The 26,772-nt window shown below is 32.0% G+C and overlaps 2 protein-coding genes and 1 long non-coding RNA gene across 4 annotated transcripts; 1 reads left to right on the top strand and 2 right to left on the bottom strand.

Annotated features, from left to right (window-relative positions):
* Positions 1 to 5,223: 5,223 nt before the first annotated feature.
* Positions 5,224 to 7,082, bottom strand: LOC121119804 (flotillin-1). Its single transcript, XM_040714601.2, has 2 exons — positions 6,993 to 7,082; positions 5,224 to 6,936 (listed from the first exon to the last, which is right to left on the bottom strand). The coding sequence occupies exon 2, from the start codon at positions 6,860 to 6,862 to the stop codon at positions 5,555 to 5,557; it is 1,308 nt and encodes a 435-aa protein (XP_040570535.1). The 5' UTR covers positions 6,863 to 6,936; positions 6,993 to 7,082; the 3' UTR covers positions 5,224 to 5,554.
* Positions 7,083 to 8,141: 1,059 nt separating this feature from the next.
* On the bottom strand, positions 8,142 to 9,751 carry LOC139905606 (uncharacterized). The gene is made up of 3 exons (XR_011780505.1): positions 9,633 to 9,751; positions 8,413 to 8,541; positions 8,142 to 8,348 (listed from the first exon to the last, which is right to left on the bottom strand). It is a non-coding gene; the product is annotated as an uncharacterized lncRNA (long non-coding RNA).
* Positions 9,752 to 19,476: 9,725 nt separating this feature from the next.
* LOC121120775 (uncharacterized) lies at positions 19,477 to 26,014 on the top strand. 2 transcript variants are annotated; one of them, XM_040715646.2, is made up of 6 exons: positions 19,477 to 19,904; positions 19,963 to 20,281; positions 20,349 to 20,720; positions 20,781 to 20,983; positions 21,037 to 21,249; positions 25,347 to 25,994. In XM_040715646.2, the coding sequence occupies exons 1-6, from the start codon at positions 19,691 to 19,693 to the stop codon at positions 25,478 to 25,480; spliced, it is 1,455 nt and encodes a 484-aa protein (XP_040571580.1). In that variant the 5' UTR covers positions 19,477 to 19,690; the 3' UTR covers positions 25,481 to 25,994. The 2 variants fall into 2 exon arrangements, with proteins under 2 accessions (XP_040571580.1, XP_040571582.1); XM_040715648.2 differs by having other exon boundaries at positions 19,557 to 19,904; positions 21,040 to 21,249; positions 25,347 to 26,014.
* Positions 26,015 to 26,772: the final 758 nt, after the last annotated feature.

Genomic DNA, 26,772 nt, shown 5'->3' with positions numbered 1-26,772 from the left:
ATATATATAATTTTTTTAAATCAGTTTTATTACAGTCTGAAAGACCAGTCTCCACTTTTTTCTCAATACATAAAAAATGAGGCTCAAGGGCGGAGCTTACTAAAAGCCAAAATGTAAGCTAGACAGGCACTCTCAGGGGTACTGAAATGTAAAAGACTCCAATATACTGGTAAAATGACGCTCTCAATTTTTTTTAAATTGTGTCCAATTTATTCAAATTGCCTCAAAATAGCCTCCAGGCAGGTCTTTAGGGTAGGCTCGAAAAGTTTGTAGAAGCATTACTTTTATTCAAGGCAACCTCCCATTTATTTTCAACCTGTCTTAAAAAACAGCTGAACAGATATATTTTTTCAGAGTAACCTTCTTTACTAGCAAGGATGACCCGTGCCATAGGCAATATAGGCAAATACTAAGGGTGCCGTTCATTCAGGGAGTACCATAATGAGTGCGAAGAAAAAAAGGTGAGCTTGAACCTAACCCAACTTTCGTGTCGCGCTCAATTTTTCCAAAATAGTAGTTGGGCTAAGTTGGGCCCATAACACTCTGAATTGGTTTGGAGGCCTCTGATTGGGGTTCAATGGTTTTGCTGATTCTTTCAAAAACCTTGCAAATTCCTCCTATGAGCTCATCTCTTATCCACAATGGTTTTAGTTTGTCTATAATGTTAACCTCTCTAGACAAGTGGGGTCTGTTTTTTATTGTTAGAGGCATTAATAGAGGCTTGCCGTGTGAGAGGACAAAATTATTTCCGAATCCCTTGTCAATATTTTTGCCAACAACCAACCGGAATGCACTGCCCTGACCAGTTGAAAACTGCATTTCTTAGTATGAAAATAATGGTTGCATATAAACGTTATACATATAACCGTAAAGTTACAATATTTATAATCTATTTTGTAACACTTGTCTACAGTTTTCATTTTGTTCATAGTTCAACTTTTTATTTTGCATTGGCTATTGATGATTCATTTTTTAATTATTTATTATATTATTAGAGAGTTTTATTCTTTCTCAAAATATAATAAATTTCTAAGGCAAATATTATGTTTAGCTTTGCGTGATAGTATAATATTGAATATAGATATTATTGTCTAATTATTCATAGGGCACCAAATGGATTCGGATTGATCCTGGTCGATTGTACAGCTTATCCCAATACCACACAAATGAAATTTTTAAATACAAGAAGCAAGAGTAATTAGAAGCGTCGACGATAAAGCAGTAAAATCGACATGAATTATGTGCTCAAAGATTTGCAACTGCGAGTTATAGTTAAAGACTAATGATTTGATATTGATATTGACTTTCTAGGCCCATTCATCATTTTATGCAATAGGGTAATCTAAAGGACTCAATTGAAAGAGTGGACAATCAATAGAAGAAAACATGTTTTTTCTTCTCTTTGCTGATTGGCTTAAAATTGTCAGCTGCCATCAGGGCAATTTTAAAGGTTTTGAATTCAATTTATGTACTACTTGGTGAGCTTTATTTAATTATTTTTGTTTTAATTAAGCAATAATTATTAATGACAATTATTTGTTCATAATGGTAATGTGTAGTGCAGTGTATTTCAATAATAATAGATCAACTTTGATAAAAAATTTCTTGGTTTATCTCCCAAAAAAATGTTTAATTATCCAAAAGACATCAATTACAGGAAGTTGTGGATCAATGTCATCAAACGTGCGAATTGGACTCCCACCAAAGACTCAAGAGTTTGCCAAGTAATATAATCAACATTTTTTACTATGTGAGGTATATGAAAATTAAATTAATGGGTTGTTTTATAATGATGTCACTGGGCTCCATATTACAATTATTCATACTTTTTTGTTTATGTTCATTTAATTGGTTAGATGGAGTTGCACTGATTAAGTATAAGTAAACATTATACTATTACATCTGACCTAGGAATCGTTTTTGGGAAATCCATGTCATAAAGTATATTTCTTTCTTTAGGAATCACTGGGGGCGCGAACGTACACGCATCAAATTATAATTAGTCATACTTAAATCATTTGCTTTAGGTTCACTTGAAGAGTCTATGTTTCTGCAAAAGTCTTCAAAATGAAGGTGGCGTTTGGTACATAATGCAATTCCTACTTTATTTGAACACGTTAAGATAAAAAAACAAACAAAAGCTTCCGTTTAAATGAAACAGAGACGCAGAAGAACTTCAAAGGGAGCAAAGAATTCTAATGTTAGAACATTCGTATGCTAAAACACATGGGGCATCCAATAAGGAGGATTATTTTTATCACGAAGCTCAAACTCCATTCTCATCAAACATTTTTATACCAGAAGCCCCATAGATTGAAGTTTTTACATACGTACCATGCTCTAATTGTATCAATTTAGTAGCGGCAAATAAACCTTTATCTGCAAAAATACAGCATCTTCAAGTAGTAGTATCTGTAAATGATACAATAGTATTATTATTGTTTTAGGCTCAGTTTTGTCGCAAAATCTATATTGAAGGGTTTTTGAATGCCGATCAATTAAGATTCTTGTCCAAGAAAAGAAAATAACTCTAAAATCAATTGGTCAAGTCCAACAGTTAAAAAAAAAAAACACTAAAATTAATGTAAACAAAAAAATAGAATGAATGAATTTACGATTCTTTTATGCCTTATTTTGCAGCTATGTCCTTTCTTATGAATTTGTAATAGTTTATTACACTTTTCAGATTTGCTTGTGGTTCGTCAGGCTATAAATCTCTTCTTGATCAAGGATTTCCTTTTCCCTCGCTGAGGATAGCTAGGAAAAGTATGCATGAAATTGTACAACATATTTCTTGATAGTTGGCAACATTTAATTATAGTATACTTTATATTTATTAGAAAAAATTAAATTCTTTAATAAAGAGAATTAAAAAAAATATTAAGAACTATTTTATAAAAATAAATTTTATAAATTATGAATCATGAGAGAATAACAACTAGATATTTATCAGTCAGCTGTAGATGGTTTGACATGATTTCTTTCCTTTATATTTTGGTTGTGCTGTAGATTTTTGGTTTTGTCCGCTCTTTCCCTTGAGAACTTTAGGGTAATCCAGCTTAGTTAAGATTGTTATTTTCTACGTATTTATTCAACTCTAATTATATTTGGTAAATATTTCATTAAAATCGGGATCCCTTAGAGAGAGAAAAAATACGGGACACGTTCTTACAAAACTACAAATTGTGTGGCTAGAAATGGAAATAAACATAAAGTCTAGACAGTACAAGGTTAATAAAAATACAAAGGATAAACCATCATCTAAAAGGGCTTGTCAGAATTTTCAATTGGATGTAGCGTACCGACTGCAAGGGAAAGACAGGCAGATTTGACGTCAGAGAGTATAACAGCGATACTCTAACAGTAACAATCAAGCTATATAGTCCCTTTTAGTAACAATTATACTATTTGATGTCACAATTGAAAGGGTGGTGGAAGTCAAACATGAGTGTGGGAAAAGCTGTTATGGTATAACCTTGTATTTCTATTAACCTTGGCCAATACGCATAGGCGCCCGCAATTAATCATAATATTTATATAATCCTATCGAACCCCCTGGTACCTCTATTGTTATACATTAATATGGTTGTGGGAATCGTGTTTTGCGCAAGCGTGAACTTTAACTATCTAGTTCCTCTGGGTTTTTTTTCGGACATCAACAAACCTTTATTCATAAATCATATTTGATGGCCGATGGGTAATTTTGAACATACTTATAAGATATCTCAATTATGATTTTTTTTAACATTACAACTTATCTGAAAATTTACTACATATAGAAGCTTTCCTTCACCAAAATATAGCTTTACTTGGTACTATTTAATCAAAATAATATTATGAAGAAAATGTCTTAATGTTAGTTATAATTTATTGTACGATACAAATAGTATGAAATATTAATTGTCATAATATAAAACTTTGGTTACGAATATCAATATACAAGGTGAATATAACAAATTGTAAGTAGCATGTGTGTAAATTTAATAAATTTTTCTGTTCTCACAACGTGAAACGGAGGATGCTGGAGCTTAGAGTTGCACCAGGCATAGTTAAAATAACAAGATTTTTTTAAAGACAACTTAGTTTTTGCAAACATTAAAAAAAATGATAAATCCTCCTCATAGCGAAATGATTTTTTTAAAAATAAAAAATGGATTTATGAGTCTCAAAATTTGTACATTTATCCCCTTGTTATTTTTCTAATGTGTCGGTTAAAATAAAATAAAAGTATGTAATGAAAAAACAATTAAAAATGTCGTTACACTACATTCAAAATGTGAGGTACGGCATTTTTGAGCTTTTTCTTATGAATATAGCTAAAAGTATTATTATTGAAAGTAATTTAAAATATAAAAATAATGTATTAACTCGATCATAATGAGCGTCCTTAGCAAAAAGTTCAAATAAATTAGATATTATATATTTAAAGTGGTATAAGTAGCCATGTAGAAAAAATTACACTTCTGTCTTAATGAACTAAATTCCTTCTGAACATAGGTGCTAAAAGTACAAATCTGCTAATCCCCTATTTTTTGTAGCCATTTCAGTGAATAAATATGAGCATCTTCAGATCATAATGAATTCCTTTCCCTTCCCATTGAACTATCAATAACTTCAGCCAATTTTTATAACTTCGCTTATTCTTTTTGTTCATCTTGGGATGTCTACAAATGATCTTTTAGGCCAAATGCAAGCTGGAGAGTCCAACTTGGACAATAACAATGATCCCACCATGCCCATTGGTTATTAAATGTCAAATTGTGTAATTAGACATTTCATAGAAAGTTCAAATTAATTGAAATTTGTACTCACAAAATTAGTTATATAAAACTATATTTTAGCCACCATCAAATGTTATATTTATACCTATATTCAAGGAAAAAATATGTAGTAATCTTCGGAAAAAATTGTCAAAAAACAACCCCTTATATAGAATAAGAAAATGAACGCCGTTCATACTTTTTTCCGTTCGTCGTTATAAAAATGAACGGAAAGTGTGAACGCCGTTCGTTGTCCAAGCTTGGGACTGACACAACACTAATGATATATTATTTTATCTTATTACTTATTCCGAGACAAGGTGACGTCAGTCATTAGCTTTCCTTAGTAATAGGCAGTCAACAAAAGGTTATTAGTTTTAACAATGAGTTTTTCTTTCCCCAAAAGAAAGTACGTCAATTACACAGATTCAGACTAATTAAGAAATTTAAAGCGAGACATAAATGATTAGAAATCATGACAAGTATCATAACGCATATATTTTATAAGATATTAATAAAATAAGATAAGAACAATGAACAACTGAATAGAAATTAATATATTAATTACCTTTGTATGTAAAACTATGATTGCAAATGAAATATTGGCACAGTCGATGATTGTAAGTGACGGAATTGAGTAGCGATTTACAGAAAAAATATAAAGAGCATTTACTTAAAGCATAGCAAGCAATAACAAAAATATAAAATATTTGTACAAAATAAGACTGTTTATATAATGGAATGAATAAAAAAGGCTTTGAAAATCCAAGTAATCTTAAAGGTACACACAATAATCATGCAATGGTTACACATACAGGTTCTGGCAAAATAGGTTCCTGTAGTACTTTACAATCAGATTGACTTAGAAGTAGAAGAGAACCATTTTCTTCCTCTATTTTTGGCACGTTGTCTTTGATTGTCTTGGCCTTATTTCTTCCATCAAAATCTCTCAGGAGCTTGACTATTAACTCAATAAAAGGCTTTAAAATCCCGTTTTCCTCCACAGAGTTATCCAATGCATTAATGAATTCTTCAAGAGGATAATCCTTTAATTCCTTCGCTAATTGACAAAGGCGCTCTAGACTTTGATTCGTTTCTTTGTATATTTTGACAGCTTTTCGTTCAGACTCCAGAACGATGTAACGAGCTTCTTTTCTAGCTTCCTCAATAGACTCCTCTGCAAGTAAATGAGAATCATACTCCATTTTCTTCTTTTCTTCATCTGCTGGTCTATAGACAACTTCTTCGAGTTCCTTTTTGCATTTCTCAATATAATTATCCAATTCGTCATCAACTCGTTGTTTTAGATGGGATATCTCTAAGGATCCTTGCTCTTGAATATTGGATTTTTCATTTTCCACCTCTCTTAACTTTTGATTGTAGTGCTCGTTAGCTTTGTATATCTCCTTGATGATTAAGGCTTTCAACTTCCCTAATTCTGGGTAGGATGTTTCCATAAAACTCACTTGCTTTTCTTGGAGTGAGCGTTCAAATGCATGCATCTTAAAGTTCGTCTCAGTAAGTACATTTTCCAATTTTTTTTCAGCAGTACTGATCCTTGACTTTTTGACAATGGAAGAAACTTGGAGAGAGTCAATGGCATTGAGGTATCCCACATGATCTTGCAGTTCCTTAACAAAATAGCCTTGAATGGAAATACCAAGCGGATCCAACTCTCTTTCAAGAATTACTTTGATCTTAGCCACAAATTGCGACATACCCTCCACTGTTCTCATCTGCAGAATAGGGAATTCTCCAAGAACGCTACCTTGAATAGATGAAGTCATATCAAGAATCATCTCATGAAGACCCTCCCGTCCTTTGGACCAAAAACGCTCCGCCACATCGATCAACATAGAGTCTGTTTCAGAGAAGATGGAGTATCGGAGACTCCCAACCAGGGACGTGGAAATAGCTTCATTCGTGAGTCCGAAACTCGTAACGACCTCTGTACTAATAACAGACGTGGGTATCGTAAATATTGAAGGGAACATCGTCCATCGGGGTTCATCACGACCGTAGCGAAGAACTGTACATCCTGTTGGAGAGGCCCAAACAATTGCTTCGCCTGGTTCGGGTCTTAGGAGTTGAATACAAGCCATGGTGGTCAATCGAAGGACGCTGTTCTGCTTAAATCATTAGAATGGACTATAAGGAACTCGTGATGATGCAAAAGCTGGAATTAGTACGTTGAATATAATATCCTCTATTCTAGTCCTAATATAAACTCACTCGGAGTCGAATGCAATCCCCAATAATTTGCACGAAAAACTTTTTCTTCTTTTTTGACAATGGGAAAAGGATACACTCGCTGACGTCATTAAATAAATTATGTGACGTCATTATAGCTTTCTAAAATTCATTTGATTAATAGTAAATTTAAATACCTAGTACATTTTAAATCTATGTGAAGACTATAATTAATTAACCATGAGGCAAATATCAAACATGTATAAGGTATCATTTTATTTACTCTAATACGAATAAAATTTTGATTGTTATTTATTTGTGGTTGAAAGTTTTCCCTCCAAGTTACAAATTATATTAATAATGAGATCCAGCCTCTAAAGGAGTTTTAATATGAGGCCGAGACCTTTTGAGTCAATCCTCATAATGTTAAATTGCTATTCAAATAGAAATTGCTAAGTTGTTTTTTAAATTAATTATTATGTGTTAATCAAAATATTATGTATTTGCCTGAAATGACAAATAAAGGAAACATTTGACGATTTAAGACCAAACTAGTACGGCCTTTCATTCTCTCGATGACTTTATTTCTTTTATGGAATGAATGTTCTTTTCCTGAGGTGTTGTCATTATTATTTAACTCCTAAGTAGTAAACTTTCTTTTCCACTACATTCAATTATATTCAAAACCAGATTGAACATCTGTGTGTACTCTAATAAAACTATTCTTTACTCATTATTTAAAATACAAAATGTTGTCTTACGCAACGTTTATATTTGTCGTCACGCAACCTTTGATATTTCTTTAATATTATTAAGGGCCCCAATTCCTTCGTTTTTCCTTAGATAAATGAATTATGACCACTGTGCTTCCTTGAAGTGGTCTACTTGCTCCTATTCTCTGTCCATATATTCTATTTATCTTTTTTCCGGTACCGAGTCTTCCCATGGAATTTGATTAGTGGTGTAGGCAAAGTTCCCCTCACAGACTACATATAAATAATTTTTCCAGGAAAAGTTGACCTTAAATACGCTATTATAGCAGTAGCTTGCGATACATGATGTGTTCGAATAATGTTTGAATATACATACATTCCAAATAAAGACAATAAAATCTAAATAGTAAAGCATTAGCTATTAGTAGTAAACCACTTAAAAAATTAATTATAATTGACAATTGTCGATATATATTGCTTAAATACTTTATTTATTAATTATCAATGGAGACTAATGAGGTTTACATCTTGTACATAGTATACGGACTCTTTAAGAGACGATTTTCTCCATTGACGATAAATGTCTGATTTGAGTATCTCCCATAAATAAGTCTGATGAAACTGATCCAGTAATAATTCCATTGTTTTCTCAGTTTATCTTCAATAAAACATAAGCCTAATAAAACTAAAGAATAATTATTTTTGATACAGTACAATTCATTTTTACCAAGAAACACTAAGTGACATACTTCAACTGGACCTCCTCAAAAATGAAGTTAAGAATTGTCATTATCAAATGGTACAAGACAACCAATACTATATTTTCCCTTGTGCTCCACAATTCCATTTCCCTCTTCTGGACTTCAAATAGGCATCCTCTAAAAAGTAAAATATACTAGATAACATTATGCTATCTAATAACACAAATAATAAATGTTATTAGCATCATAACTCCTAATTATCTCTCCAAATAATAACCAAACAGTGCCTCTAGTAGACAAAAAAGTTTATGTCCACCAAAACATTTTTTAGACATTGATCATGTGGGTTCTCATTTTGCTACTTGGTGTAGAGCTTCAGTGAGAACCATATATAAAAAGAGACACGAACCGTGACCGCAATATATTGCATATCGGTCTCGGTTCTGGTGCTTTTTGTTCCGATATAGAATATATAAAGAAAATACAATATATATTATAAAAAATAAATTAGCTTTAATCAATAAGTCAATTTTCTGTGTGTTTTTTTGTTTGTTTGTTTGCAAATGCAGCATTTTCCAATGATTTTTTTACGTCGCCAGAGTGATACAGTTGTATCTGTGTTTCAAAACGTTAAGGTTTTTTTATGAAGCTGGAAAAGTGGCTTTAGACACCAGAGAGTGTAAATAAAAAAGGGAAGGAACGTGGTAGATTATGGATCCAGGTTGGCTACTAAGCATGTCGGGGCACTATAATATGATAACTATAATATTTCTTAAGCCAGGATTTCCCAAACTTTACTATACCAAGGCCCCATACGCTAATGCATTTTTAGCTGAGGTCCCCTTTATATAAAACATGTGTACTATGTATGCTTAGACTGAAAGCAATCCTCGATTCTCCATCTTTCTGCCCCTCCATAGCCTCCCCTCATGGCACTCACTTTGAAAACCATTGTATTAAACAACCTTATTTTCTGGGACTCTTGGGGAAATTTTGGGCAGTACGCACTCTGCCTATAAGGTAGCTGCTGCCCTGTTTGTATGTAATATCATATCCTTGGTCCGACTTTTCTAGCGACAACCCTTGTTTTAAGTGCCTGCTACCAAAATGGGCCAGTATAAAAAAGAACCGAGACCGATAAAGCTAAACCGTTAAAATGAAAGAACCAACACTGGAACTGATAGAACCTTGATTTTATGTTACAACTTGACCAAAGACGACACTGATTGACCCAAGTGTCCTTTTTTTGGAAATCAAAATATAATCACCTTAACCAGTCGGAGCCTGTTTCAACTTTAACATTTATAAATATTAGTTCGTTTAGACTACAGATTGACAAAATTTGCCGCCCTTTAACATAAATTTTCAGTTATATATAGTTCCCAAGATATCGCCACTCAACTAGACTATAAATATTTGTTGTAGGAGAGCAAAGCGGAATGATTCACCATTCAGGCAATCCTTCGTCATAAACACAGCGTTTCTTTAAACTTATATGTAGGTGTGACCTTTTTGTAAGGAAGAAAGCTAGGTTTAGCGAGGAGAAATGTTAAAACGGTTGTTGCATGTTTGTATTTGGTTATTACCAAAAAATTGAATAACTAAATTTTAGTTTTGAAATTTTTTTCCAAAACAAATACAAAAACCATGGCTCTCCTCAAAATAAAATCCTCATTAATTCTTAAAAACAACAATTGACTGTACTCCGAACTTAGGTTCCTTCTATCCTCTCACGTTCACCTTTTCCCAAAGGATATAATTAAAATTTTAGGCATTGTGTAATATTTTGAAATAGATTTAATATGCGTGCATAAATGATTGTATCATCACTCCAAGTATTTTATCTCTATGGTCGTGGCATTTGCATCTCATAGCAAAATGTAATGGTGACGTCATACTAACGCAACCTTACAAATGAGGAGGAATATCCCTACGTTTCCAGTGCTACTTCTCCGTGCTGATGAAAAAGTAGGGAATCCTCGCATCAAGCACTCTAAATGTTTCATCTCATTCTTTGATTGCAACTTGTACAAATAGCTGTGTACAAGTTACAACTTGTACACATATTATATACACTAGTTATTAATTATGTAGCGAGAAGAAGATGTACATTATACTAACCTATTACTATATAAAAAGCAAAATATAATATTACATAGTCATGTACCTATGTACTTTTGAGTCTTGTTGTCGCAAAAGAATAAGGATGGGCTTGGATATAAACACATATTAGTGTGTTAAATATTGTAAATTATAATACATATAAAGAGAGCAAACATGAGTAGAGGTAATAGAGCAATAGATAAAACCCCTTTCTCAGTCTCTCATTCATTCATTCATTCATTTTCAGAAGGGGAGACCGGATCAGTTTGTTAGGAAAACTATGTCAGAAAATGGTTCATTTTAATAGGACCAATTTATATTAACAACGCAAAGTTTATTTGTCTTTCTGGATGTATAAATGTATCTTTTCCGTAAAGTCATTTTTAAATCCATATTAGGACAGCGTAGATACTTGATCTAAGAAATAGCAATACAATTGAGCGTGCGCGTCATAATAAAAAAGAAAAGAAAAAGGACTAAGTATACATAGAGTTGTATAAAAACGTAAAAATGAAGGAAATTTAGTGGGTGTTTAGATCAACTCATATTTTATTCTTGAGGAGAGAACATCTGTGTAAGTATTGAGTAACTACGTGTAAGTGTGTTTATGAAAAATGGAGTTCACACTTAGGATTTATTAGGGGGTTACCTTTGATATTATTAAAGCAATGTGTGTCTGCTCTTCGATACCTAAAAATTCGTTCAATGCGGGGTACTACTGGTGGTTTATTATAAGGGGATATACACTAAGTACGATCGCAGGTAGGATTACACAAGGGAAGGGGTTTTGAAATTAGGAACACAAGCTATAAATTATGTGCACCAAATGCGAAAATGCTGTCCCAAACTTATCTCCATAAGTTGTAATAAAATAAAAATCCTCATTAACTACAAGAGTATTTGTTCATTTTGAAGACTAAAGTATTCTTATAATGAGCATGGGTTGACCAATTAACATATTTTGATTCCCATGAAAGATGACAGTTTGCTCAGGAGGATATATTTATAATTTGATATCTAGGTATATAATTAAGAACAAAGTGTTTGTTGAGAGAAAGGTTTTTTTATAATTGTTGTCTTTTTAAAATTTAATTTATATCTTTTTCCTTGAAAAATAATCTAAAAAATATATTATATATTACAATTTTTCAAAACTTTATAGTTCAAAGTATATCAACGGTACATAAGATCGATGAATTAATAAACTAATACTACACCTGGACTGCAATCTTAGTTATTTAATTTTTAACCTACATTACACAATTTCAGAATCTTAAGTAATTAAAAGAAATAATTGTATTTATTCCTTAAGTTATTTATTACAAGATTGTTTTAATTTTCTTTTTTCATTTCATTACCTAATTGTAGGGACTAGCACAGGATTGTTCTAAAAAAATTCTAAAATCCAAAGCTATTAAGAAAAAAAAAATCAAAGGTAAATCGAAGAAGTTATGCAGTTGAGCAAAAAGTTTAATTTTTTGAGAAAATCTACATATTTTTGAGTTTTTTTTCCAAAAGATTTAATTTAAAAAAAAAAAATTCTTTAAAATATTTTTCAATATTTTTCCCCTAAAAATAAACACATGAATTTTTTTCCCGAAACATAAATATATATAAAAAAACCCAAAAAATTTAAATATCAAATTCTCTAAAAAAGTTATTGTTTGTCGTAAACAAAATTATGTATATTGTCAAATGTTTCTAAAAAATATCTTTGAATTTGTCTCTTCAAGAAGAAATAAAAAGGTTATTCCCTCAAATTATGGCGCAAAATGGTTTTTTGTGACTTTTCGATCATTTTATTACAAAACAAAAAGATCTTCTCAAAATTGTGAAAGATTTGTTAAAAGATTTGTCGTTCCCTGACAAAAAAAAATCAAAAATTAAAAATCATAGTAACGACCCTTTTACACGTCACACAAATTGAGAAAAAAGTGATATTATCCTCTTGTCCACCTTAGTTTTATTATCTCGTAATAGTATATCCACCTCGGTCTCCCCTATAGCACAGAAACACAATGTTAAACAATTCTTTTTTACGCGTTCTAAGAAGTGACGTATGCTAAGTACAAGATCTCCCGGGGAAATACACTCATTATATATTCATAACAATTCACATTATTCTACTAGGTATTGGATTCCATTCTTTTTGTGCTGATTCACAATCAGATATATAAATTGTAATATACTAGATTATTAGAAGTAGTATATGGGATTGCCAGGAGTTATTAGGCGTCTACAAACAGACATATTTTGCTTTATTAGTATGGAAGATAAATCCCAAAGAAATTCTCAATTTTACATTATGTTTTTCATAATCACGGTGACGCGTAGTTACTAATACCTACACACTCTCTCCACAAGAAGGAGTTAATAATGACAACCGCTTTAAAAACTGAAAAATAGGGTTCAATTTGCCAACAACAAAAAAAAAAAACTTGCACTCTAAAAAATGCACTGGATTTTCAAGTCCAAATAAATGTACCCGCTATTCCTTTTTTTTAAATATGACACGCTAAGCTTTAGCTATACACGCGCTTTCTAGCCCTCATGTGAAGCCATATTCATTATTTTTTATACTATGTAGTTCTCTTTATATATGTATGACGCGCTGAGCTTGTTGAGTCTTCCTCAGACGATCAAACAGGCAAACTTTTGTATTGCATACAAAATAATGACCTTGCTCTTTAACTTTCTTTAAGAAGATCCGCTCTAAATGTGTCCTTCAATCTTTCTTCGTTAATAATTCAGTAAGAACTTAGTATCACTATATTAAGTCTACTCAAAGAGTACTTAAGACAATGAGATTGCACCTGAATAACCATAAATCAAAAATATTTATTTTAAAATAAATTAGGAAGCGTAATTATTTAATAAAAATTAACCATATAAATATATTACTTTCTAGGGGCATCCAGAGGGGGTGGGGGAGGTTAGACGACTCTATTGGAAATTTTATAGATTACCAGGGCATTTTGTAGATAGCCTGTAACACATACATTTTTAAAATATTCATAAAAACAATATTTTTGTAATATATATTGATCAAAGAGCAGTGGGCACTGATTAATACTAACTCACGGAATTTTGAAAGACTGGGTCATAGAAAAAGAAATAAAAAGAGACGGCTAGAGATTTCAATTGGTTGTAGTAGGTTAAAATCTTTGGTCCGGAGCACTGAACATAGTTATGGCAGAGGGTAAAAACAAAGATACCGAAATAATTTAGATATTAGTACCACAATATACAAATTTATGTACATTTTTTATCTTTTACGGCGTTATCTTTGTTGTATCATGGCAAATACATATTTTACATAAGGACTATGTGAGGTTTTCTTTAGTTATATTCAACCCAAAGAAGTGAAGTGAAGAAAATATTATTCAGTTTATTCGGTAATCAATTAAATATAATTATAACTCACTAATTAGAATTGGAGTCTCGGACACGGGTTGTAGTTAATTCTTATTAAATTGGGACTTCGAACTCCTGGAGGACTCGATTTGAATTCCCAAAAATAAATTTCCGTTTTGACTAGGACTCAATATATAAGACTTGAAACTGGATTAGAATTCGTCGTCAGATCGACAAGGTTCAGATTTTAATAAGACTTGAGGCTTAAAACTCACGTACACAAAAACTCGGGATTGGACTTTACTTTTGAGACTTCAATTGAGCTCAACTCTTAATAGTTGAGTTTCTACTAGTGGTCGTAAAAATTGCTTGTGAACACAGCTCCGTTTACGATTTACTCGTAACTTTGATTTTCTATTTGATATATATCGAAAGAATTCTACAAAAGAATGACCATCATCATATACAATTGTTAATATGGAAGGGAGATTTTTTTGCCATTGAATTCGACTTATATATACATTTGAGGATAAGTCATTTGATTGACTGAAAAAAAAATAATGTCCTTCTTTCATCATTGTTAATAATTTCCATACAAAGTTTGACACAATATAAATAAATTATATTAGAAGGGGAGACAAATCAACCTCTATTATTCAGATTTTGTCAATTTTCTTTTAATTGGTTGATCTCAATCCACTTGTGCAAATCATTTGATTACAAAAATGGGAGTAGTTTATAATATTTTGGCATTTTGTGATTTATATAATGGACCTTGCTATATATATCTTAATATTTAAAAGACAACTCATTTACATCTCGACATCTTTAACAGTTTCATTGATGTCAATATTGGACAATGCTTGATTCTCTATTTTTGCAAATTCATTGGGATCTTTTTAAACTCTTTTTCTACATTATCAGAGATTACAAGATGGCCAAATGACTGTATAACAATAAAAAAATCATCAAAAAATAAAAAAAGGTTTTATCAATTACAGTGGATACCTAAACTCCAGAAATAAAACAATAGACTTGTTCCAAAGGAAGATATTAGTCGTTGGAGAAAATAACTAACACATGCTATAATAATATTAGACTAATAGATGTATTATTTGTAAATCTAGATAGAAATAATAAATGTTATTAAGTAATAACCATATTTATACTAATTTAATTAATGAGTTTGGAAGTAACCGATACTACTATGTTAATTTGAATCTTTTATCAAATTTAAGAAACTCATATTATACCTGATATTACCTTTCAAGAAAAACCCCTCAATTTATCATTATTTCATTGTGACAATGAACTTTGGCGAATTTAAGTACAATTTGCGACAATTCCGAAGGGTCAATAAAAATAATTTTTTGATTGAAATTGACGATAATTGGCCTAAAGATACCAACCAAACTCCATTTTGATAAAAATAATTTTAGTTTGCTTTTGTGTTGATGGGTCACATCCATAAATATTAATATACATATATTGTATACAAATAAAGAATAGGCTTGTTTACAAACAATAATATAGTAGGTACTTTTGCATTGATTGTAACATGAAGAAATAAATACTAAATATGCATTTATATATATGACAAGGGGTGGGGGTTGTGCTCCTAGCAATAACATTTCAAGAGGGGGAAGGTTGAGTAGAGTGATAGTATATATTTTTCTATGCTGTCTCAAATTTACTTTGAATTTGACCAAACTTTCGAATAGTAGATTTACAACGACTCCAAAAATATTATAGGGCGGTAATTGAAATTTTCTGCTAAAGAAATCAAGACGATTAAAACAAAAATTATTTAAGCCTTTGTTACTTTGCTGGGGATGCTTAACAAAACCAGAATTAACTGGATATTTCGGCTTGATTTGCCCTTGGTAGTTGTCACTTACGATACTGCCGGGCCGGGAAAGAGTTACGAGACATCGTGTTTCCATTCTACATTGATCCCGGAGTCTCTTCTTTTTGTTCACAATAAATTCAAAGCAATATACTTATTATCATGTCGCAAGTACAACAAAGGCGAAAGATTACAACCTTGCTTGCGGCCAGAATGTCCCCCAAAAGCAGTTATTGAACCAACCATTTACCTTATCAAGGAGCGTCTGGTTAAGGGTGAGGATCCCGGAGGAGCCCTCGGGAATTGTCGCCCAAGAAAATTGATTGTTGAAGGTGTATTTAAAGCCTTTACAGAGCAGCCTGATCTCTACATGACAGATATGCCCATGGACGTAATGTATTAAGGTCCACCTTGTCAAGGCACACCTAAGAGGCTGGTAGTGTCTCTCTACGAGTCCAAAAAATACCCATTCTGACAAAAAAAAAAAAAAAAAATGAACCGTCAGTTCAGATATAGTTTATTTATTTTTGTGAAATCTGATGGCCTCCTTAATCACCAGATCTGAATAACCTGGATTGTAGTATCTGGTGACAAGTAGATTATCATAGTTGTAGAATCCGATAACCAAATCTTAAGACATTAATGGACTTTGTATATGAAAAGTAAATCAAAAGTACCTGCAGCAAATTCCACCACCCATTGGAAGCCATTATTGCTGCCTACGCTGATCTTATTCAAGATTAATTATTTAAAAAAAATCTTTTTGATATGAATTGTATACAAAATTATACATCATTTGTATACAATTTGTTCATTCTAATCTCAAAACTTGTGTACAACTCCGTATGTTCAGTACCCCTGATAACTGATTGAATTTATAATCTAAAATATTAGCTGAAGAAAATAATATTAAACTTTATAGAATATTTCTCAACTCAATTAAGACATGTTTTTTTAAAGAATAAGACTTCTTTTTATATATTATTCATCGTTGGAGTAGATAAATAATAAGATGGCATGAAAACCATTATTTGAAACCTTGATATTTAATTACAAAATTTGTACATTTACAAAAAAAAATTGGGGACAAAAAGATTGAGATCAATCAAGAATTGACATAAGGGGAGGAGCAAAAAATGTGATGTACATAAGATATTACCGGGAGATTTGAGTGTCTCGGGGTGTTTATCATTTCAAAGTCTAAGTAATGGTCTTCTTTTAAAAAAAGAAGAAAAAAAAATCAAAATAATTCTCATTAAAAATCAATTAATGATAGAATAAAAATAAATATTTAACTGCAATATTTAACCATAGCCTCTTTTGTGAAAATGGAGCCAGGCTGCCACTTAATTTATTTATTGTGCAATGTAAAACTAAATTTTGTTTGAAAGTTCATGACGTATACACTCTCTAATCCTCTCATCATTGACAAAAGGATGGAGAGTTCGAACAGGAGTATTCGGATCAACAGAATATTGTGTTATTTAGGAATAGGTTTAAGTACATAATGTTATAATATTACTTATTCTTTATAGTACGTATGAAGGACATGGTTATATAAATCATCTTTAAAATGTATTAAGAGAAAGCCCTTCATACACACCCTCGTGACGTCAATTGGACGTCATGCAAAAATAACTAAATGTTAGTAGTAGTCAGGAAGGAAGAAATAACAATAAAAAAATAATTGTTATTGGCGGGCCGATGGTTCAAAAAATGAGTTTGAATAATGATTAGGGATAGAAAGATGTAGTTATATATAAGGGTTAGATTTTTTGTTTTTAAATTAATAAAATACCCTGTTTTATTCTTTTTCTCCAAATTAAATTATAATACTTTTTTATATAAAAAAGAAAAAAGGAATCAATTAATTATTATGGGTCAAATTATGGAACCCTGTTCGGAATATAATTTGTCAAATGTATTACTTTCTAAATATCCCCTTCCTCCTAAAATCGACACTGATAGAGCGATCCTTTCTTTTCTCTTTTTAGATATCAATGTATAATCACCCTAAGTAAAAAAAAATGTAAACAGAAATCTGTCACCAGGACCTTCATATCCCTATTTAATTATATGTTCACCTCCTGGGCCCCAACTAAAACATACACAAGGTTGGGATTTGGACTGAAGACCACCAGTGTGGATGTCTTGTTAACCATATTACTTTGTTAAAAATTTTAAGCTGGGGAGTTGTATTCTAGGTATCACAATATAAATAATGAATAATCTAGGGAAAGGGCATGTTCCCTCAAATGGGTCCCAATATGTAATTTGTAGACTTTAATGTTCCATTATAAATATCTAAAGGGAACCAAACTGGGGTGGTAAATGACCCGTTACATCCTAATTTTGCGGAATATGATCTTACTCCATGGTCCTTTTGTGTTTTGATTCGTTAGATGCGGTAGAATAAGGAGGAAAATAGGTATGTCAATTAAACATTGGGGGGGGTGTTATTTATGGTGTTTCCTACTTATGACTTTATTAAATATGTTTATGAGTGACCTAACCCAAGAAATGTGTTCTTGTTATTTTATTTATTTGGATATTCAAAGGGAATAAAAGGCATTTGAGTAAAGTATGCTTCATTAACTTCATTCATTCATATAAAGTCCTCTGGTAGGCCTAAAAAAAAGACAGCGCTCCTTTTTATCGAGCATCATCTTCAAATGGGACCCGTAGAGAATTGACGTCATCAAATAAAAAGCAAGGGGAAAAATAGAGAGAGAAAGGAGTGAATTATCTTCCCTAGAAGCAGATATGACGTAATATATTATTATATATGTTGTGCATCAACATAAAACAACCTTGAATAAAAATCAAGAAAAGGAGTAAAGCCCAATTTTTTTTTTTTTTGCTTCATTATATATGTAACGGATATATTTGAGTACATGAAAAGTATTCTACTCAAATTTGTGGGAAGAATTGAGATCCTCAAATTTTGTAGCTAAGGTTTAGAAACATAATTTGATGTACTCCCATTTTAAAAACAAATAAAATCTATCCCATTTCTCTCTCTTTTTTTTTATTATTTATGTAAGGATCAATTTTGACTACTTTAAGTGCATTTGTGACACACCCAAAGGGTCTATCAGAATAAATTTGTTGATATAAATTGAGGAACTCTCTTAAAAGAATATAAAAGGAATCATTCTATCTTGTTTTGATGTATGATGTTATTAACTATTAAATGGTGAAAAAATAGAGGGTGAGAGATCATATGTAGGGGCTACTCTTGGGATGTGGAGAGTCGGACGTACTCTTTTTTGGGATCGTTTTTGTACACGAGTGAATTACAAATTAAGGATAAAGTAAATAATTTGAACATAATAATAAGAGACGAAACAGGAGGAGAGGGATAAATATAAGTTCAAAGTCCTTACAAACAATCATAATGAAGAAAGCCGTAGGAATTGCTGCAGATAAGAACAAATTTTGCGCATTGAATATGAAAAAATCATGAATGAGGGGGGTGAACACACAAAAAAAAAAAAAAGATTAAGGCCACTGCCCATTAGTTCCTCCTCTGTAATTATTATCCTTTTATTTTCCATCAAACTACATCATAGTATGAAGGTATTTTTTATCTGCTGAAGTCAAGTTAAAACGATATTAAATCCTTTTGACCAAAAATTATATGTATAAAAAAAATCAAATACTATAAAACATTCTAGAATTATTTGTTACATTTATCAAGTTATGTAAAAGAGGAAAAAACTGGTGAAAGCGTGAGCGCGCGATTTCCCCACTTTTTTTTTCTATTAAAGTTTTTTTTTTTTTGCTGCCGACCAAAAAAAGCTTCTTACAACTATAATGTGTGTTTCTACTACTACTACATGTACATTCTACTTACTACTGACAATATACTACGGAACAAGAAGGAAAAGAAGAAGAAAAAAAAAACAATATTATAATAAATACAAAAGCTAAACTTTGTATAATGTTAAATTCATAGTGAGTTAGTTATCAGAAGTAGCTACACACAGATAGACACGGATCAGACTAAGAGATTATAATAACATGTTAGATATTTGGGTGCTACTCCAGTGTTTGTTATTGTTATGTTTGTCCTATTGTTCCGAGTATTCGAGAGCATCCCTCCTATCCCTTTCCGCACATGGAGAACGTGCCGTGGATCATAGTCATCAAGGGAATGCGCTAACGTTTCCATGCCCACATCGGCATTATCGCAAATCCGGGACTTGCATCCCCTGCACAAATTGTCACTCACAAGGTAACAATCAAACAAAAGTGAAAAAAGGGATACACGTGGCTCACCAGGCTCATTTTAGGTTTAGACATACTGTCCCCTTGCTCTCAGAGTCAAGACGAAATCTGTCGAATTCCTCCTGTCTACGGCTTGACACAAATTTACAAGTCGTCCAAGCGTGCCACTCCGGGTCCCACACACCGTGTTCGGCAAAAAGTATTGAGCAGCGGATATGTTCGAGATGGGAGTATTGAAAAGTTGAGAAATGCTTTCTTTTTTCGAGGGACAGAAGAGGAATCATCAGATCTAGAGAATGGGAGAATCAAATATGAGGAGGATGACTCCGCGAAAAAGGATAGTTTGCACAGTGATTTAGAAGTAATTGAAAAGGAGCTTTTAAGGTACGGAGACTCTTGCCATTCACGCCATACAAATACTCAAACGTATATATTTTACACAATTTTGCAGAGAAAAAGCAGTAGAGAATGAGTTCAAATTAATGATGGAGTCCACGACGACAACAAAAGTACCTCGTCGTAAATACTCCAAGGAACTTCGCCGTCGACGTAAAAAGAAAAACAAGAGCTCAACGAGGAAAGGAAGTACAACAACGTCGACCACAACGACTATGACGACAACACCAACAACAACTCCTCCTCCGACAACCACTACAACAGCCTCAACAACAACAACGTCAAAAACAACGACAACTACAAATTACCATCAAGTATTCCGAGAGCAAGTCTTTGGTCAAATAGTGGAGGAATCTCATTCGGATTCACAAATAAGTCATATTCATCCATTAGAAGATCTTGTTACTCAAGAAGAAGTACAAAAGCAGTGAGTTTCTGATACTTAGATCCCTTGACATGTAAGAATAATATCACACATATTTTGTAGTTCATCGCTAGGTCGGAAACACTCCTCCGAGGGTATTCCTTCCTCCGTTCTTAGGCCGTCCAAAAAAGTATTGGGTGTATCTACCAAGACTTGGACTATTATTGGTTCCTTAATTGGTGCAATAACTTTTATTGTGATATGTATAACTTTAGGACTTCGAAAAGCGTACTCCGTGCAAACCTTTAAAATCCTAGATAATCGAGGTGAGAAAGATCTTTTTATCTATCTACATAGACCTCCTAATTTAATATGATAGCAGGTTCCTCTGTGAACAATAATAATAGTGGAGCTAATGCAAACAGTCATTCAATTTACGGTCCGCCTTCTATGGATACATACGTCCAGAGCCTTGTTTCCTCTAGAACATCCTCCTTCCATCGAAGTACAGAGTCGCGCCTCACTTCCACGTCTACTATACCTATTAGTCCAAACAATTCGTCTCCATCATCTCCAAACAATAGACCATCAGGTTCGTGTTATTAATTTGCATATTTTGAATGTATGTAGGTAGAGTTAAAGATACTCTAAGGATAATTGGGAGGATCATCTTAAATTCTCATTGTTTTAAAATGGTCCTATGTTTTTTTTTATTTTTTTTTCCCTTGATGACAATTACTTTTATTCAGTATTATTTCAACTATGTAGTGATGGGAAAATTCCAAAAAAACATCTCGATTCCCATACAATTCTAGTAAAAATTTCCGATCCGATTCCCATTCTTTAATATTTTAAATAATAGTTTAAAAATATAATTTTTCTATCAGGGGTATCCATTAAAATATATATATATATATTTTTTGCAGAGAGGGGGGGGGGCAGAGGGCTTGTTTGACGGATTTTTTTCAAAAAGAATCAAAAAATTAAAATTTCGTCGGAAAAAAAATTTCAAAAATTATATTTTTGGAAAAAAAAAAATCAAAAATTCAAATATACATTTTAATATTTCAAAATTTTAGCTTTTCCCTAAAAAATAAATTTTTGGAGAAAATTTTCAAAAATACATGGTTATTCATAGAAAAAGTATTATTCTCCTTTCCTTCTACAAAAGTCCATCCCTTGATGGCCATTTTTTCATTCATAATTTTTTGATGGGATGATTAAAAAAAAAAAAAAAAATCCGATGCAATTCTATTAAAAATTTCCGATCGTTATCCTATTCTTGAATATTTCAAATAATAATTAAAAAATACAATTTTAGATCATATATATATATATTTTTTTTTTTTTTGAAAAAAATCAAAATTTTGTTGGAGAAAAGTATAAAGTACTATGGGTTGCCGTTACGAGGCTTCATGTACAGCTTCAGTTAAACTCTGTAACTGCAACCCAACCCACAACATTTTATTTAATATGAATACTATTATTTTTTCATAAAAACATTCTATTTTATCGTTTTATGAGTTACAAAATTGCCCAAAAGCCTATCCACTCCAATTAGCTTCTAAATTATTTTTTTAGCGTAAACTAACGCTCATAAATAGAACGACCCCTATTGACATTTTTCATACCTGATTGAAAGAGATGGATCCCAAATTAGGTTTAAGGTCTAAGTAATTACAGCCCTTTCAAGTTGTGATGATATTTTGAATGTGACTTTTCTATGGATTTTTTTAATTTCAAGCCATAATTCCAACTATGTCTGATTGTTTTTTTTTTTTTTTTTTTATGAGTGAGTACTCTAAAATTATTATTTCTTATCATCATATACTCGTGCAAGCAGCATCTAATATGTAAAACGACTTAAGTTACACTCAAGTAGATTTCTGTCAGCCCATATTTATTCGGTCTAGTCAGACTTCGGACCGGTCCTTAAGATTTTCAATCTTTCAGAATGTCATAGCTAAAACTGATTAAACAAAGGACAAATAGAGTTGAGTGAAGTCATCAAGACCAGAGCTTTTATAAGTTTTAAGACTGATATGGACCGAAATGAGGCTGAACTGCAAGGGGTTTCCAGTCTTCTGTCCTAAATAAGGATGGATAAGTTTGCTTAACATTGTTTGAAAATCAAAATTAATAAATAACTTGGTAAACAACCGTTAAACATTAATACATTAAGAGTTATATATATCCTCGTCTTATGTTTGTATTTGGAAGTATGAAAGGAAAGGGAATTTAAAAATAGCAATGAAAAGGGTCGAACTCAAATCTATTTATAGAAATAAGTACTATTTATATATCACATTAAAACAAACATAAATCGTAGATTTAAGTGCAATAAAGAGAGAGAGAGAGAAATGCCTGTAATATTTATGAGATATTGCCTATATATATATATGCTTATATTTATGTAAAATACTTACCCAAATTATTTTCATCTTCAAAGAAACTATTTATTTGTATGTTATGTGTCCCGTCACTATTAAAGCAAGCTGGAGATTTTTTTCTCAAAATTGATTACGAACATCATTTGCATTCTCTAAGGTTGTATCGGTCATTAATATGGACCTTAAAATCGGTCCTGTTCCACGGAAAGTCCCTGTCATTAGTTCTTGAAAAAAGTCCAAAATTTGAAAGTGCACCTAACAAGTATATAGGTATATACAGTGCCGTAATCATCAGGAGGGCATATACCTAAATTATAGTATTATTATTTAAAGGTCCTATTAATGGTGAAACATATATATTCACTCAAATCAGGCCTCCCAATCACAAAATTGTGATAAAGGCACTACTCTATGATGTGGCTATTCAGCAAAAGTTCTTCTCTGAAATGATCTTTACGTCTGATTCGTTTAGTTCGTACCACAAGGGACCTCAAAATTTCCTGTAAAATTTCCGAAATTCCCTGTGAATTCAATGCCTGCAAAATTTTAAATCCGCCATATCATTCCAACTTTAAAGAGATATATTTAATGACTTCATGCGGTCCAAACTAGTTAGTAGTTTTTATGTAGGGCTGAGAAGGAGACTTGGGCACTGATTATGATTGATTAATAGGAGACGAAAATGCATGATTTATGGTGCGTATGGATAAAAAATGACGTCATGATAAATCTTTAATAGTGTTTAGGAGTGTAATCTCGATCCGTGGATGTTGTTCATACCTTGGAAAGTGGAAGTAAATCCTGTCATGCCTTTTCCCCTCCTTTTGTCTACATCATTACTTCACCTCATCAATTTCATCCACTTTTCTCTTCTTTTCATCTTCTCAAGGTTCAGATCTACGTAAGAAACTGAGCAACTTTGCTGGGCCCCCTCACTCCCTTCTCCAGGATCAATTATTCTCCAGAGCGTTACCTCACTAACACTAAAATACCCTATATATTTTGTTGTCAGCTGTCGATTCCCTCTTCTCCCTTGATGCATCATGGCTATTGCATAATTTATTATTTTTGATAAATTCACAAAGTGATAAGTTATTCTATTATTATGCTCCGCTTCCAAAAGAAACGGAATACAATTTCTTGTTGATCCTTCGTCGTTCATATAATATATATATCGGTCATTTTATTATTTCTATGAAGAAATTTGGCCTTTTACTCATAGAAATAATATAATAACTAATCATAAGTACTCTTTTATCAAATATTACTAAGCAATGTTATACACAATACAGTATCGAATAAAATACAAAGTAGAGTTTAATAATATTTAATTTATTTTAAAATGTTGAAGAAATAATTTGCGAGTGATGGTTTACGAGTAGATAAGAAATAAATAGCGGTTGGCATGATTGACATATTTGGCTAACTACCAGATGATTTCAGGACTTTTTTAAAAGGAAAGGTTGCCTGATACAATAAGGATAACGGCGTGTCTCACCTCCTTTAAATTTAGCTCTTGATTGAAACCGTATGATGTCGCTAAATATCATTGTTGAAAGGGAAAATGAAATGTCCGGGAATGAATTCTATAAGGAATAAATTTATTAGGAATGAAATTACATAGCACATTGCAAATGACACTTAAAATAGCAAACATTCACTATCATTATGAAAGAATTATAAATTTTTTTCGAAAAACCATAATATGGTGACCAAATAGAGTCCCATAAATCAAATAAAGTTTCTAAACTTTAATATCTTGGAGTGTATGCAAGGGTAGGCCGGGGGACCGGGGAGGTAGAAATTGCTCCCCCCCCCCCATTTTAGACAAACCAAGTAATATAATTTAAAAGAAGCTACAAATGAAAACTATTTATTAAAAGTCATCTAAAAAATTTCAAAATCTATTGTTATTCTCAAAAAGTTAAATTTTTTGGAAAAAAATTTCAAAGTTGTTCACGCAGAATGAAATTTTTACCCAAAAAATGTCTAAAATTAAATTACAAATATAAATTTTTTGGAAAAAAAATCAAAAATCCATAGCTATTCACAAAGAATTAAATGTTTTGGAAAAAAATTGAAAAATTTAATTAAATTTCAAATGTTAAATTTTCTACTAAGTATCAAAAAATCCTTTTTTTGGGGAGGGGGCTACAGATCCTCCGCCTGCGGACGGCCCTGATAATGTAGATATATTGTCAAAAGAATATATAGGGTATCCCTTGTTTATGATCAAGAGTATTTATATGTTGACGATGCACTATGATTTGACTTATTTTCTCCGTTTTTCTTTTTCCAGGAACTCCTCCTGTAGGATCTTCTCCCAGAGCATCACTCACATATGTAGATTCTAACGGAAGAACAAATATTCGCAAGGGAGTTATGTCTCTCTCTCATCAGGGATCAACCTTGGCTCGAGAGCTCCCTGTTTAATACTTATCGTCTATTACTTACATATATAGAAGAAAGATCTTCTATATATCTTGTTTTTATTTTTTTCTACTACTCAATACTCATCCTGACTACTTGATAATTCATTAATTATTAGTATTTATTACTTCTTTTTCATTATCTTTATAACTCAATAATTATACCTACTGTAACAGGGCCGGTGCAAGGATTTTTCCCGGAGGGAGTGGGTAAATAATTTTTTTAGAAAATTACGAATTACCAGGGCCCTGTCTTTTTCACCTTTTTTTTGCCACTATTTATCCGAGCCTTCTTTTGGTCTCTTTAATCAATTGTTCTCATTTTTCATTTAATACTATTTCCTTTCATTCTAAAGGATCAAATTTTATTTTTCTATCTATTTCCTACTCAATTGAAATTATATATTTCTTGAGGAGCAACATTTAAATTTCTTTGCAGTCATGACAATCTAAATTTTGCTAATCATTTTTTTTATTTTTTGGCTCACATAATCCATTAGAGTGTCACCCTCCCCCCACCCGTGGCAACGGTCCTAACATACTACATTCCATTCCAAATTGTGTCAAAATGTTACATATACATAATATATATATATATTGATTTACAGTAAGGTTAATAGAAATACAAGGTTATACCATAACGCGTGTACGACTGATGTTTGAGTGTTTTGTCAAAATCTGTTTTCTTGCTCAGCAGTTGCTACGATACATTAAATTGAAAATTCTAGCAATAGTGACGTCATAGACTCTGAGTGGTTGCGTGTTTTGTCAAAATCTGCTTGTCTAACCCAGCAGTCGGTACATAGATCATATTGAAAATTCTAGCAAGGCCAATTACATGATGGTATAACCTTGTATTTCTATTAACCTTGGGTTTACAGCATACCTGCGTACACAGGAGGGTGGTCTAAAAACTTTCCGACCTCAACATGAAGATGACAGCCCTCGTAAATAATAGTCACAATAACTCACAGGCACATCTGCGGTGTCAAAAATGGCTTACACTATGTTGAATAACTATACGTAGATGCTAGATAGGTGTGACTAGCTTTTATTTACAAGTGCTTCCATCTTCGACCTGAGGTTATAAACTTTTTGGGCTGTCCTCGTAAATTTATTCAAATCATTGCATTCATTCTTATTCATATTGAAGCAAATGTAATTTTGTCAGATTTTTCTCTTATACAATTTCTTAATGTTATTATTTTTCTTATTTTCTGGAAATTGTTCCAATGGTTGTAAATATTACTAGTTACATTGATAGAAGGGTTAAATATCCCATACAGGGTGTTCGCA

This window comes from Lepeophtheirus salmonis, chromosome 6 (genome assembly GCF_016086655.4).
Source record: "Lepeophtheirus salmonis chromosome 6, UVic_Lsal_1.4, whole genome shotgun sequence".
In the NCBI taxonomy this organism is placed as follows: Eukaryota; Metazoa; Arthropoda; class Copepoda; order Siphonostomatoida; family Caligidae; genus Lepeophtheirus; species Lepeophtheirus salmonis.
The sequence above is the reverse complement of the archived record's forward strand: the minus strand, read 5'-3'. Positions and strand labels throughout refer to the sequence as shown.

Coding starts and splice junctions, on each gene's coding strand:
- LOC121119804 (XM_040714601.2), bottom strand. CDS start 6,862: ATGGCTTGTATTCAACTCCTAAGACCCGAACCAGGCGAAGCAATTGTT.
- LOC121120775 (XM_040715646.2), top strand. CDS start 19,691: ATGTTAGATATTTGGGTGCTACTCCAGTGTTTGTTATTGTTATGTTTG. Junction 19,905..19,962: donor CACAAATTGTCACTCACAAG/GTAACAATCAAA, acceptor GGCTCATTTTAG/GTTTAGACATACTGTCCCCT. Junction 20,721..20,780: donor CAAGAAGAAGTACAAAAGCA/GTGAGTTTCTGA, acceptor CATATTTTGTAG/TTCATCGCTAGGTCGGAAAC.